Here is a 14,983-nt window from a genome sequence, read left to right on the forward strand (position 1 = left end):
AAGGAAGAGGAGGACGAAGAAAAAGCAGCAGCAGTAGCAAGTAAAATGTCTTAGCCAATAAAGGTGCAACTTGAATTCAATCTCTTCAACCCATGAGATCCATAAGTTGTTCTTTGATCGATTTACACACATACAAACAGAGGGGGAAGGGAGAGAGGGGGAAAGAAAGAGGGAGGGAGAGAGTAAAACAATAGAATTTTTTTTTTTTTTGCAATGTGATACATTTATTTGTATAGCCACTAGGTGGCAGTTAGAACCATAGATTGTGCCCCAGTGTTTGAATAACATCTTCAGGTAGTATTTTAGTTTGTAAAATAACACACATGAAGAGTCACATAAATCATTATAAATTATCACTAAGTTTCTATGCATTGATTTTTTTGGAAGCCTTATGCACAGCAAGTATGGAACACAGAAAAAGAAAGGACAAAGTCCCATTTCAGCCCCCAGAGCGATTTGCCATCATCAGGCTGATTGATAGTTGAACTCCCTGCTGCATTTCTACAGGACTTTTTTTTTTTTTTAAATAGAAGGCCTAGAGTATGTTCTCAAACTACTTGTCATTCTCTGGGGAAAATCTTTGACCTTTAAAAAATTGTAAATCAGAGCTGGGCGTGGTGGCACACGCCTGTAGTCCCAGCACTTGGGAGGCAGAGACAGGCAGATTTCTGAGTTTGAGGCCATCCTGGTCTACAGAGTGAGTTCCAGGACAGCCAGGGCTACACAGAGAAACCCTGTCTCGAAAACAAAACAAAACAAAACAAAACAAAACACCAAAAAAATGTAAATCAAGGAATCTAGAGATGGAGTTCACTGTTACTATGTGTTCTTCATTAATATGCTATGCCCTAGGTTTATTCCCCATCACCCAATCAAAAGTGTAAATTAAAGCTTGACCATGCTATAATATCACCACCTCATCAAAAAACCTAAATTGAAAGTTCATTGATTTCTGTCCCTTAATTCTTCAGTTATCTTCAAAGCTTTTTGTTCTGATAGCAAGGAAGAGCTGCAGTTCACCCTGCATAGGAATGTGGGGCAATTCCTTTGACCCCGAGACCTGTTATCTGTTGAAAAAAAAGAGAGTAGAACTGATAAATTATAAAATAATCTTCAAAACCATCGTTACAAAGCCAGGGTTGGTGGATCATACTTGTAATCCCAACACTTGGGAGGCTGAGGCAGTAAAACTGCTGTGACTGCGAGGCCAGCCTAGGGTATATAGTGAGACCTTGCTATACACAATCCATCACCAAACAAGTTATAATTTACAATAATATATCTAGCTACCTTTAACAACCCCTGTTTTATTTTCTATCATCAAAAAGAATTAGCTGACAAGCTATTATATGATTCAAGTGATCATTCGCATATATTCTGGACCAATAAACAAGCATGCACATTGACAGATAACAATTTATTTCTATCATTTTTCTTACTTGCCAAGAAAAGTGCTTCTATTTTTTTTTAAAGATTTACTTATTTATTTTATGTATGTGAGTACAGTGTGTTCACACCAGAAGAGAGCATCAGATTCCATTACAGAGGTTGTGAGCCACCATGTGGTTGCTGGGAATTGAACTCAGGACCTCTGGAAGGGCAGTCAGTGCTCTTAACTTATGTGTATGTTTTTAAAATCAGTGTTTTTTGTCACACAAAAAATGTTTAAAACCTGCACATCTCTTTAGGACATAAAAACAATCAGACTATTTTACAAATACTACATGAAAATATGTTAAAATACCGGAAGTAAGCCAGACACAGCATCCTGAACTTTATAAAATGAATATTCGAGAAAACTGAAATAATTAAGTCTGCTGTGATCAGCTTAACATGACAAATGGAAATAGTTTTTGGATGTTTGCAAAAGCATCATTTAATTATTTTTAATAGAATACCCCCACAATGCCCCCCCCTACACACAGAAAAAAAAGATCATCTCACCTTGAAAATGTTACCCGCATCAGGCTGCCTCAAAAGGCCTTCAGCACTCAAACCATCCCTGGCACAGGTCACGTACATTTCAGAGTAATCCTTCCCTCCAAAGCAGCATGAAGTTGTTTTGTCAACAGGCAACTTCACAGTTTGAAGTCTTTTCCCTAGGTCACCATATACATTATTAAAAACTTACTTCTAGAAATTTCCAACATAAATAATGTTTCTGGACCATTCATAGATGATAGAGATGGTCTAAGAGACTGTGGAGGTCAGAATTCATCCCTTGAAGGGAGTTAATGTAGGCTGAACCCGACATGGCTTAGTATTCACTATGTAGCCCAGGCTGTCTCAAAGTCACCATCCTCTAGTTTTAGCTTCCTTACACTTAGGTTTATAAGCCACTATATTACCTGGCTTCCTCTATGTATTTATTTAACTTAATGTGCCTTTTCTGACAATTGAGTTTTGGCAGAGAAACTTACTTCCATAGGAAAAGAAGGTTTTTTGTTTGTTTTTGTTTTTGTTTTTGTTTTTTTTTTTTTGGATTTGCTTTTTTCGAGACAGGGTTTCTCTGTAAAGCCCTGGCTGTCCTGGAACTCACTTTGTAGACCAGGCTGGCCCCGAACTTAAATCTGCCTGCCCCTGCCTCCCAAGTGCTGGGATTAAAGGCATGCGCCACCACCGCCCGGCTGGAAAAGAAGTTTTGATGATAAATTCAAGGTTATAGCTTTTACCTTTATTTCCAAAATCATTCAGTTAAGACCACTAATATGACTCTAATTGCAATGGTGTCTAGCACTGGTGTTTTCTGGAGTGGGCGGGATTTCCTGTTTTGCCTCCAGCCTACCTGTCTCAGGATCTAGGCGGATTATTCTTCCTCCATTGTAACAGGCCACCCATAGCTTTCCCTCAGCATCAATGCACATTCCATCTGGGATTTGTTCATCTTTCTCCATCTTGTAAACAGTTCTGCGGTTGGCTGTGGTTGAAAAACAAAAACAAAACAGGACCAAACAGTGGGTCGCACAATGCTGTCAGTGTGTTTTCAAGCCAGTTATAAATACTGGTCACTTAACAAAGGATTTTAAATTCATGATTTGGGATAGATTCACTCCCTTTTGTCTTTATAAAGATTTAAATGTTTTCTTCTTTCTTTTCTCTTTTTTTCCTTTTTTCCTTTCTTCTTTACAGCAGTTCTGGGGATAGAATCCAGAACCTTCTGTATGCTAGACAACTCTTTTATTGCTAAGCCAAATAAAGCTGAATGATTTATTTAGAGACAAAGTCTCATACTACATCCAAGACTATAGTATTCGTTGTGTAGCCCAAGCTATCTTCAGGGTCTTAAAGTAATCCTCTTGCTTCAGTGTTAGGATTAGCCTTGAAGGACTGGCCACCATATAGTCAATAGGTAACTCTCTGAGGCTGAGCTCAACTAAGGCTTGGCAAACCCATTTCAGACATTCTTCAGTCTGTGAGTAGATCACTATCTTAGTTCCCCAAACTCCTACTTTAACCAAGTCTAAGATCTATAAAGCAGCTAAATGGTACTTTATGGACAATGCAGTCACAAGACCTTGGGAAACACATGTTCCTTTTCTTTCTTTTTACAAAAATCAAGAAAAAAAGTATTTAAAGAGTTTGCTTCTTAAAGGAAGAATATTCTAAAATGCACAGGATGCTTGAAGAAGAGCCACAGTATCTAAACAATAGGGGAGCACTGGAAGTGCATCTCAGTGCACACACAAAGAAGTGAATTTGATCCTTAGCACCTCAAACACAGTGCAGAAGAGCAGCCAGCTACAAAATTCAGGTCATTCCAGCAATCAGATTGAAGTATAATGGAAAAATGTTAAAGCCATGTGTAAGGAAATTGGGTAAGAATAGTCATAAAAAAGAGCACTCCATACTTCAAAGCAAAGCATCTGTACTGGAATAGTGTGCCCTTGATTAAATCTACATAAAGTCTTGTGATTTTTTTCAAGTCATTTTTATGATTGGTTTTGCTCTTCCTGTCTGGTACTTTTCATCAAACAGTTTCAAGGTCTCTCTTCTAAATTCTTCTAAATAATTTCTTTCCTCGAAGTTTCCAGTGATGGCTCATTTTACAGAACATTGATGGAGCTGAACCAACCTGGAAGCACTTTTCTGTTATTTTTCCATTTCAAAGGTTGTTCATTTGCCCCTGAATCCTTGCCTGTGGTTAACTAAAGATCAAATAAGACTCAGAAACCAAAAGTTTCACTCGTCCCTCTTTTATCACACCCTATTGTATATTTTGTGCCCGTTGACACTGTCTGATAGGGCAGGATCCCTTCTCTAGAGAGGCCTTTTTAGTGATGGAAAGGAAAATTCTAGGTCTATCTGCACTGTCTATTGCAGTTACAGTGTTAGTCTCAAATACCAGCCTGGAAATGTGTTGAGGACCACAGTCACTGGCAGCTTAGCGAAGTCTGTGGCATCATTGTTATATTAGGAAGTCCTCTACTTGACAAAGAATGACGTTTTCACATGGCTGAAGGAGATAAAAAATATAAGTGGTATCATGAAAAATAATAAAGATGGTCATACCAATCTGTCCTGTTTGAAGGTCATAGTCAAAGGCATCCACCTTGTAGGACAGGCTGTCAATGTAGTAGAAGATTTTATGGTCCAAGGACCAATCCAAACCATTGGAGATGTCCACTTGGTCAAAGTATTTCTTCACACTGTGATCAGGAAAGAGGGAGTACAAGGACCCTTGGTGTCGCTCAAGGACAGCTGGGGCTGTCTCCTCAGCCATGGTACCTTTGGGAAACAAAACCCCATTAGCTCAGTCCTGCAGATCCTTACCCTGCACACAACCCCATCCTTCCTCATAAAGGATCATTTTCAGTATTTAAGTCAAGAGAATTTTATCCAATCTCAAGTTTAAACAGTCTTTTAGATATCTTTTAAAGATGGCAACTGTCTTTCTTATTAATGCAAATGAAAATGTGTCCAAAGACTTGGTGTGGTGACACACACAATTATAATACCAGTACTTCAGATTATGAGACAGGGTAGTGAATTTGAAATAGCTCCATGACTTTGAGGCTACATAACAACCCCTTGTCTCAAGCATGCATGTGAGAGAGAGAGAGAAAGAAAGAGAGAGAGAGAGAGCACACACATACACAAACTTTTAGCAATTTAGAGATATGGTTTCAAATAAGGAGTAAACATGTACTAACCTCATTTTCTCCAACTAAGCACAAGTATAAAAAGCCTGAATAAAATGCACAGTATAAGCCAGTATGGTGGTCACCTGTAATCCTAGCACTCTGAAGGCTGAAGCAGGAGATTGAGGACAGCCCTCAACATGTAAAAATGTAACCCCTTAAAAGATATTTATGGGGTTGGAGAGATGGCTCATCGGTTAAGAGCACCAACTACTCTTCTGGAGGTCCTGAGTTCAATTCCCAGCAACTACATGGTAGCTCACAACCATCTATAATGCGATATGGTGCCCTCTTCTGGTGTACTTATGAGTACAGCTGCAGTGTACTCATATAAATAAAATAAATCTTTTAAAAAAAACTTTGTGTATGCATTTTTCAAATATTTATTTATGTATTATATATAAATATACTGTAGTTGTCTTCAGACACACCAGAAGAGGGCATCAGACCTCATTACAGATGGTTGTGAATCACCATGTGGTTGCTGGGAATTGAACTCAGGACCTCCGGAAGAGCAGACAGAGCTCTTAACCGCTGAGCCATCTCTCCAGCCCTAAATACATCTTTAAAAAAGAAAAACAAGATATTTATGAACTCCTAGGCTCATCCTCAGCCTGTATCAAATAGATCAGATTGTAATCAGCATTCCAAAGGGTTTGGGAATGAAGCTAATGGGTAGAACTTTTCTGCCCCAAATTAGCTGACAAGCACACATATGGGACAGACCCTCCTTGTACCTAATGCAAAGCAGGTTGGAATGACTGGCCTTCCTCCACACACATATGCTGTTTCCTGAAATAACTATAACACATACTAAATTGCTTAAACAATGTTTAGGGTCTCACAACATGATATTCATAATGTCTAGGATTATTTGGTGTTATAATTTGCTGTTGAAAATCTTCAAAAGTCCATGTGTTAAGGGCTTGGTAACCTGGGATGCTGTGGCTCTTTAGGGGATGGAGCCTATTTGGAGTTTTCAGGTTATTGGGAGAATGACCTTCAAAGGGATTGTGGACCACTGGCCAGTGCTGTCATCCTTCGCCTGCTGGCTGGCAAGGTGTGCAGCTTGCTCTACCACACATTCTTTTGTTGTTGCTGCTGTTTCCTTACATTTATTTTTATTTTTATTTTAATTATTTAAGTTATTTAATAATTATACCAAATTAATTAATATAATATGATTAATTATAATTGTTTAATTGGTTTGGTTTGGTTTTTTTTCAAGACAGGGTTTCTCTGTATAGCCCTGGCTGACCTGGGACTCACTCTGTAGACCAGGCTGGTTTTGAACTCAGAAATCCACCTGTCTCTGCCTCCCAAGTGCTGGGATTAAAGGTGTGCGCCACCACTGCCTGGCTTAATTTAATTTATTTAATAAGTAATTTATTTATTTACATTCTAGACATTATCCCCCTTCTGGTTTCCTCTCCCACAGTTCATCCCATTCCCCCTTCCCTTTGCCTCTGAGAGGGTGCTGCTAACACACATACTCCCCCCTTTTCCCTACCCCAGGGCATCAAGTCACTACAAGATTAGGTGCACCCTCTCCAACTGAGGCCAGACAAGGCAGTCCTCTGTTACATATGTGCCAGGGGCCTCGGATATGCTCTTTGGTTGGTGGCTCAGTCTCTGGGAGTTCTGAGGGGTCTGGTTAGTTGACATTGTTTCTACCACACATTCTTAACATAATGTGTTGCCTCACCAAAGGCCCAAAGCAATAGGATTATTTTGAAAACATATATCAGAATAACTTTTTCTCTCTTCATAAGTTAATTGTCTCATTTATCTCATTATTGTGACAGAAAGATGACTAATAAACTCAGCAGCACAGAGAACGGTGGATGATTCCATCAGTGTAGGCAATCAACAGATTCTGAAAATTATATGGCACAGATGTTGGAAGACTTTGGTAAAGACTACTACAAAGTTTTACAAAAAACAATTATAAATAGTCATGAAATGCACTCCAAAGAGAAAACATTACCAAAGTAGAAGATGAGAAGAATAAGCAAACAAAAAGCTAGTGTGCACTGGACTAGCTCGCTAGCCAAAGAGCTTCGGCAAGAACAAAGCATCAAAGGAACCAGCATTAGATCAATAGAAGTTTCCATTATGTTATGCAAAGTGAAAAACAGAGGGAAATACCTTGGAAGCAAAAGGAACAGAGCCTAGAGCCATGGGGCAGCAAAAGGGCTAATAACCTGATGAGTTCCTAGAGAAGAAGAGTGCAGGGCCAAAGTTTTTCAAAGATTATGTGGCCCAAAACTCCCCAGATTGGAGAAATGTATAAAAGCTTTCAGTATATTTAAGAAGCTGAGCAAATCTAAAAGACAACAAACAAAAAAATACCCACACCTAACACACTCTGATCAAATTGCTGAAAACCAAAGTCAAAGATGCTTGAAAACAATGAAGGAAAAATGGCATATTGCATACTGCAAAGAGAGGAATCACAGATTCAAAGTGGCCAATTCATGAACAATACATAGTAATTCGAAATGTGTGTGTTTACTTGTAGAGCTCTAAAATATACAAAGCAAAATTTGTCATGACCGTAAAGAGGTAGAAAACTATTGAATTACATTGGAAAAGATCAATTTCCTTCTTTCAGTGGTGGATAGAAAAAGACAGGAGGTTGGCAAAGGCGCAGACAGGCTGAAAGCTGAGTGTTACTGATGCCTACAGAGTGTTTGCCTAACAACAGCAGAGTATGCATCCGTCTCAAGTGCTCCATCCACTGAAATCATTGTTCTTTTCAGTATTCATGGAGATAGACTTGGATGTCATGTGATCTCAGAAGAATGAAGAAACCAGAAAGCTACTATTTCATACTTCATTTGAAAGAAGAGGAAATAGATTACAAACCTGAGTGGCAGGAGGACATGTCAGGTCCTCCTAGGGAGGATGGGTCACTCAGCAGTCTCTCAAAGATGGTTTGCTAGCTACCTCAGAAGAGATGGAAGAACACATTGAAGGGCCATCCTTCCTTTTTCTTGCTTCTTCTTGGGTTGGACTGTATAACCTAGGCTGGCCTTGAACTTGCAATGTTCCTGCCTCAGTTTCTTGAGTACTAGGATAACATGCGTATGGCCTAAAGATCAGCTTTACAGGGCTGGCGAGATGGCTCAGTAGTTTTTTTTTTTTTTTTTTAATTTTATTTTATTTTTTATTTTTTTCATTCTTTTTTTTTATTCGATATAATTTATTTACATTTCAAATGATTTCCCCTTTTCTAGCCCCCCCCCCCACTCCCCGAAAGTCCCGTAAGCCCCCTTCTCTTCCCCTGTCCTCCCTCCCACCCCTTCCCAGTTCCCCGTTCTGGTTTTGCCAAATACTGTTTCACTGAGTCTTTCCAGAACCAGGGACCACTCCTGCTTTCTTCTTGTATCTCATTTGATGTGTGGATTATGTTTTGGGTATTCCAGTTTTCTAGGTTAATAACCACTTATTAGTGAGTGCATACCATGATTCACCTTTTGAGTCTGGGTTACCTCACTTAGTATGATGTTCTCTAGCTCCATCCATTTGCCTAAGAATTTCATGAATTCATTGTTTCTAATGGCTGAATAGTACTCCATTGTGTAGATATACCACATTTTTTGTATCCACTCTTCTGTTGAGGGATACCTGGGTTCTTTCCAGCATCTGGCAATTATAAATAGGGCTGCTATGAACATAGTAGAGCATGTATCCTTATTACATGGTGGGGAATCCTCTGGGTATATGCCCAGGAGTGGTATAGCAGGATCTTCTGGAAGTGAGGTGCCCAGTTTTCGGAGGAATCGCCAGACTGCTTTCCAGAGTGGTTGTACCAATTTGCAACCCCACCAGCAGTGGAGGAGTGTTCCTCTTTCTCCACACCCTCTCCAACACCTGCTGTCTCCTGAATTTTTAATCTTAGCCATTCTGACTGGTGTAAGATGAAATCTTAGGGTTGTTTTGATTTGCATTTCCCTAATGACTAATGAAGTTGAGCATTTTTTAAGATGCTTCTCCGCCATCCGAAGTTCTTCAGGTGAGAATTCTTTGTTTAACTCTGTACCCCATTTTTTAATAGGTTGTTCGGTTTTCTGGAGTCTAACTTCTTGAGTTCTTTATATATATTGGATATTAGCCCTCTATCTGATGTAGGATTGGTGAAGATCTTTTCCCAATTTGTTGGTTGCCGATCTGTCCTCTTGATGGTGTCCTTTGCCTTACAGAAACTCTGTAACCTTATGAGGTCCCATTTGTCAATTCTTGCTCTTAGAGCATACGCTATTGGTGTTCTGTTCAGAAACTTTCTCCCTGTACCGATGTCCTCAAGGGTCTTCCCCAGTTTCTTTTCTATTAGCTTCAGAGTGTCTGGCTTTATGTGGAGGTCCTTGATCCATTTGGATTTGAGCTTAGTACAAGGAGACAAGGATAGATCAATTCGCATTCTTCTGCATGATGACCTCCAGTTGAACCAGCACCATTTGTTGAAAAGGCTATCTTTTTTCCATTGGATGTTTTCAGCCTCTTTGTCGAGGATCAAGTGGCCATAGGTGTGTGGGTTCATTTCTGGATCTTCAATCCTGTTCCATTGATCCTCCTGCCTGTCACTGTACCAATACCATGCAGTTTTTAACACTATTGCTCTGTAGTATTGCTTGAGGTCAGGGATACTGATTCCCCCAGATTTTCTTTTGTTGCTGAGAATAGTTTTAGCTATCCTGGGTTTTTTGTTGTTCCAGATGAATTTGATAATTGCTCTTTCTAACTCTGTGAAGAATTGAGTTGGGATTTTGATGGGTATTGCATTGAATCTGTATAGTGCTTTAGGCAAAATGGCCATTTTAACTATATTGATTCTACCGATCCATGAGCATGGGAGGTTTTCCCATTTTTTGAGGTCTTCTTCCATTTCCTTCTTCAGAGTCTTGAAGTTCTTGTCATACAGATCTTTCGCATGTTTGGTAAGAGTCACCCCAAGATACTTTATACTGTTTGTGGCTATTGTGAAGGGGGTCATTTCCCTAATTTCTTTCTCAGCCTGCTTATCCTTTGAGTATAAGAAGGCCACTGATTTGCTTGAGTTGATTTTATAACCTGCCACTTTGCTGAAGTTGTTTATCAGCTGTAGGAGCTCTCTAGTGGAGTTCTTTGGGTCACTTAGGTAGACGATCATGTCGTCTGCAAATAATGATGGTTTGACTTCTTCCTTTCCAATTTGTATCCCTTTGACCTCCTTATGTTGTCGAATTGCCCGAGCTAGTACCTCAAGTACAATATTGAAAAGATAAGGAGAAAGGGGGCAGGATGGCTCAGTAGTTAAGAGCACTGACTGCTCTTCCAGAGGTCCTGAGTTTAATTCCCAGCAACCACATGGTGGCTCACAACCATCTGTAAAGGGATCTGATGACCTCTCCTGGTGTGTCTGAGGACAGTGACAGTGTACTTTTATAAATATAATAAATCTTTTAAAAAATCAGCTTTATAAGTCTATCTGGCAAAAATTATTGGGAAAGGGACTCTCAATGGGTTTCCATCTTTAATCTTTCAACCTACACTGGGTGATATCTGTGGTTTTACATAGTTCAACAAGATTGGGACCAGTATATAGCCAGTCTCTCAGATCTTACCTTCCTTTCATGGTGCTAGTGAGTTACCATAGGAAGAGTGGCATTAGCCAACAACATGAGAAGGCAGCATAGGAGGGTAAAAATAGAGATGGTGAATCAGCTTTGGTTAATTTCCAGGATAGCTGTGATGAGAAGTAAAAGAAATAAGTGTGAAACTTTAAACTAATTAAAACTCTTTTAAAGTTACATATAGTAAGATGGGAAGATTGATGTGTGTCTATAAGCTCAGCATTTGGGAGCTGGAGGCAGGGGATTGCAAGTTCAATGTAAACCTAGGCTGCATAGCAAATTTAAGGGCATCCTGGTTCTCATAGCGAAACTTTTCTTAAAGCAACAAAACAAACCAGCAGTTACTATGTAGTGGAGGAATGCAATAGAACCTCAACATCACCAATGAACAGCAGAAGAACAGTGTGTAACTCCAAAGTGGATGGATAGGACATCACTTTTACAGTATTCCAGCCAGGAATGTCTAACATCAAACTAATCACAAGGAAACATCAGACATCTACAAAGTGAAGAATGTTCTATTATTAAAGAGGGTTTGTGGGACCATATTCTTCAAAATTGGCAACAAGGAAATCTTCCATATTAAGAGGATGAAAAGGCAAGTGCAGTATGTCATTCCAGACTGGATTCCTCACTGGAGGAGAAAATTCCAGAAAGGACATTATTTGGTCAGCTGATACAACAGGCATATAAACTTATTGAGTCAATGCTAAACTTCAGTAAGTTGCTTACTATATCATGTTCACATAAGAATATGCCATTCTATCAGGCATGGTGCATTTCAAGGTGAGTTCAAGGCCAGCCTGATCTATAGAGCAAGTTCTAGACTAGCCAAGTTTGCATAGTGAGACCCTATTTCCGGGGAGAAAAGCCATTTTCCTTAGGAAACACACACACACACACACACACACACACACACACAAATTCTGGAGAGAAATAGATTTAGATAGAGTGTATATTAAAACAAGAACAAAATGTTTATGTGTAACTCTAGGTATGGGTATATATAGAGATGAGGTGTTCATTATATAGTATTACGTTTTGTGATCACTTGTCTAGCATATATAGGTTTTTTTTTGTTCCATCCCACAGCAACATACACACAGAAACACACATACAGAGATACACACAAAGCAAGATTCAAAGGCAGCAAATAGGGGCAAAAATAAGAAAGAAATCATACCAGCAAAGTATCTCCCAGCAGGATCCACCTTCCCATCATTGAATCGATTATTTTTCTTATCTTCATCCACCGTGGCTAGGACAAATACTGATTGATCTTCCCAGTTCAAAGCACAGAACTTGGTTCCAATGGTGGCAACATAGCCTCCCAACTGTCGCAGTGCCACTGAACTGACTGGGGCATCTGTAGAGGCAAAGTCAACAGGTAAACTCTGGTGGCCCTGTAGCACAGAGGTCATTGTGTCTTGTAACATCTCCTAGAAAAGGGGCTCAGTTAATTCCATTTTCAAAAGCTTCTTATTTTTAATATATTTAATTATAAATTGTTTCTCATTTCTTAAATATTTTTGAAAGCATACATGGTCAAAATAATGCAACTAGACTGCAATGAAAAACAAACTTTATATCTCTTTATTATATTACTATATATTTTTTACTTTGATAGTTTAGTTTATCCGGTTTTAATACTCTTTCATGTATTTAAAAAATTCTTTTTAAGTGGAAAGAGATTACCATGGTGAGCAGTCACAGGAAATACATTTATCTGAATTTGTTTAGAAACATTTCCTAAGCACCTCATTAATGCTAAATACTCTTAGCACAAAGCCCTGCTCAGAAGTTGACGTAAGTCCTTGGGAGCCCTGGGAATACAAGACCCTATAAAGAACCTTTTTAACAAGGATCCTAGCTATGGTCTGAGATATCTCCTGATAGCTTAGCCTCCTGAACTCCTGCAAAAACACAACCCCTTTTTATGAGAAGGAAGCTTTTCAGATTAGGGGTAGGAATTTTGTGAATGCTGGGAATGAGGGACCAAGGAAGGCAGAGGCATAAACATTTTCCCTAGAGCTATAAACACATTGATAGGTAAATTAGATGCTGCTCCTAGTAGCATTTGAGAAGTGGAAGCAAGAACTTGTGAGTTCCACATCAACCTTAGTAGCTGCATAGCAAGCACTTGCCTTATAAAGAAAACAGATGGCTCACCAGCCTGATGACCTGAGTGCGATCCTCAAAACTCAGAGTGGAAAGAAAGACTACTAAAAGTTGTCTGCTGACTTCCACACATGGTGAAAAGAGTGAAGTCCTACTAGTTGGCCTCTGGCCTCAACATATGTGCCAAGAGATCAGTACTCCCCACACAGACAAAAGCATTTTTTTAAAGTTACATTTAGTCTGGGGATGGAGTTCCTGGTATGTACAAGTCTCTGGATTCAATCCCCAGCACCAGGGGAGAACAAGCTTGAAGTTCTCAGCTGGATTCATGGGAAGATACCAGAAACCAGAAATTCCTGTAATTTTGGGAAAATCCTGGTATCTCTTCCCATGACTCCAATAATAAAACCAGACAGAAACTTGTCTCCTGGCAATCACACCCAGCCTATTGCTCTGAGCCTTAAAGAAGCCTTAGGAACTCCTTATCTTAAGCCATAAAGCTCTCTTGGGAGTCCTGTCAGGAATCCCACGGTCCTGCAGTGAACATAGTCCTAAGACCTTTCACAAAGAAGTGAGTGACAGATACATCTTACATCTGTTGTTGGTTTTTGTTTTTGTTTTTAAATGGTGGTCTTGGCCTAACCAGGGTAGATGGCTTTTGCTGGGCCACTAATGGAGTCTTCGGCTCTGGATACTACTATCAGAAGTCAATCAGGAAAGAGACACTATAATACCTAATCATTAAAACAATAATGTGGCACAATGAGCATGAGTTTGCCTGAGGCCCAGCATCACAAACCAAAACAGAGAAAGCTAGGAACTCTGTGACCCATTCAAGAGGATGAGAAAAGCATGGAAGATCCAGCATTTCCAATTTGGGGTCAAGTGAATCACACATGGAACCACAGACACAGCCAACATGACGACTCAAATGGTTTCAAAGCATTTTCCGTTGGGCTTTAACAAGGATCCAGGTCAATGACAAACAGGGTGACATGCCCCCACCCCCTGCACTGGGAAAAGATGGCTCACTGCAAGGAAAGCAGCTCAGCTTTCCTACTTACCCACAGTAACTCTCTGCACTCGATTGCTGACCGAATCCCATCGACAAATAATCTTTGAAGGGATATCTACAAACAGTAGAGAGTTGGATGCTTCCTCCCATACAGGAGACTCTCCACACCTGTAGTTCTCCCGTAAAACACATTCAATTTTGATGGAAGACATGATTACAGGGAAAGCACTGAAAGAAACGGAAAAAGTGCAAGGCAGTTTACACGGAGCAAATTCAGTACAGATGGCAGGCACACCTTGGGGTGTGGCACTGTGTAGGTAGAGTTTTCACAAATCACAGGGTAACCGCAATCCCGCTGTTCTATCTGCATCATGTTTCCAACATCCTAGATAGTATTTAAAACTCTGAGCAATCCAGGATTTTTTTTTTAAGTTAAGGAACATACTCAGTAGCATTTCTGTATACTGTAAATTCTAACTTTCATATGCACTGAGAAGACAAAACTGTTACTTGTTTTATTATAAGATTAATTTTATCACAGCAATCTGGGAACACACTGAAACCTCCCTGAGGTATTGGCCTAGAGGTATTGGATCAGAATAGACAGGTGGGTGTATTTCCCCAATTCCCAATCAGAGCAAGGTGTGCAGCAAGACAGGCAGTGGTTTGTAGGAAGAAGAAAGAGCTAATAAGACTTGACAGGAGACATCTTTAGTCAACTTACCAGTGAGGTTTTTCCCCCTAAGGTATCTTTAAAATAGAAGACAAAGGAAACACTCCGCCACCCACACCTGGGCTGTGCTGACTGCTGACGACCTTGCTAGTCAGTGCATTTTATGCCAGCACCCTGACCTCCAAGGGGCGGGCAGCTCCCTCATTGGTGGCCCCTGGGTGTCTGCACGTTAGCTTTTCATGCTGCCGCCTCTCCCTCCTTCACTGATGCTATTGATCTTTTTTTGGGGGGGGGGATCCAGTTTTTGACATGTGTTCATCAGTGGTAATATAGGGAATTAAGTTAACAGCTTGGAATTATTGGTAATATAGGGAATTAAGTTAACCATATGGCTGAGGCAGAACAGTTTCCTAGCCTGTGCTAG

The 14,983-nt window shown here is 39.9% G+C and overlaps 1 protein-coding gene across 1 annotated transcript; it reads right to left on the reverse strand.

The window, feature by feature from the left end:
* Positions 1 to 277: 277 nt before the first annotated feature.
* On the reverse strand, positions 278 to 14,098 carry Rgn (regucalcin). Its single transcript, XM_052171071.1, has 6 exons — positions 13,936 to 14,098; positions 11,937 to 12,119; positions 4,510 to 4,725; positions 2,786 to 2,917; positions 1,945 to 2,099; positions 278 to 1,067 (listed from the first exon to the last, which is right to left on the reverse strand). Exons 1-6 carry the CDS (start codon positions 14,096 to 14,098, stop codon positions 1,017 to 1,019), a joined length of 900 nt encoding a protein of 299 aa, XP_052027031.1. The 3' UTR covers positions 278 to 1,016.
* Between the last annotated feature and the right edge of the window lie 885 nt (positions 14,099 to 14,983).

This window comes from Apodemus sylvaticus, chromosome X (assembly GCF_947179515.1).
Source record: "Apodemus sylvaticus chromosome X, mApoSyl1.1, whole genome shotgun sequence".
Taxonomy (NCBI): Eukaryota; Metazoa; Chordata; class Mammalia; order Rodentia; family Muridae; genus Apodemus; species Apodemus sylvaticus.

What these genes read in the sequence shown, in the direction of transcription:
- Rgn (XM_052171071.1), bottom strand. Translation starts at nt 14,098, where the DNA reads ATGTCTTCCATCAAAATTGAATGTGTTTTACGGGAGAACTACAGGTGT. An exon ending in CCTTCAAACAGGACAGATTG is followed by an intron (nt 2,918 to 4,509) that starts GTATGACCATCT and finishes TTTCAACCACAG; the next exon opens with CCAACCGCAGAACTGTTTAC. An exon ending in ATGCGGGTAACATTTTCAAG is followed by an intron (nt 1,068 to 1,944) that starts GTGAGATGATCT and finishes TTTTTTCAACAG; the next exon opens with ATAACAGGTCTCGGGGTCAA.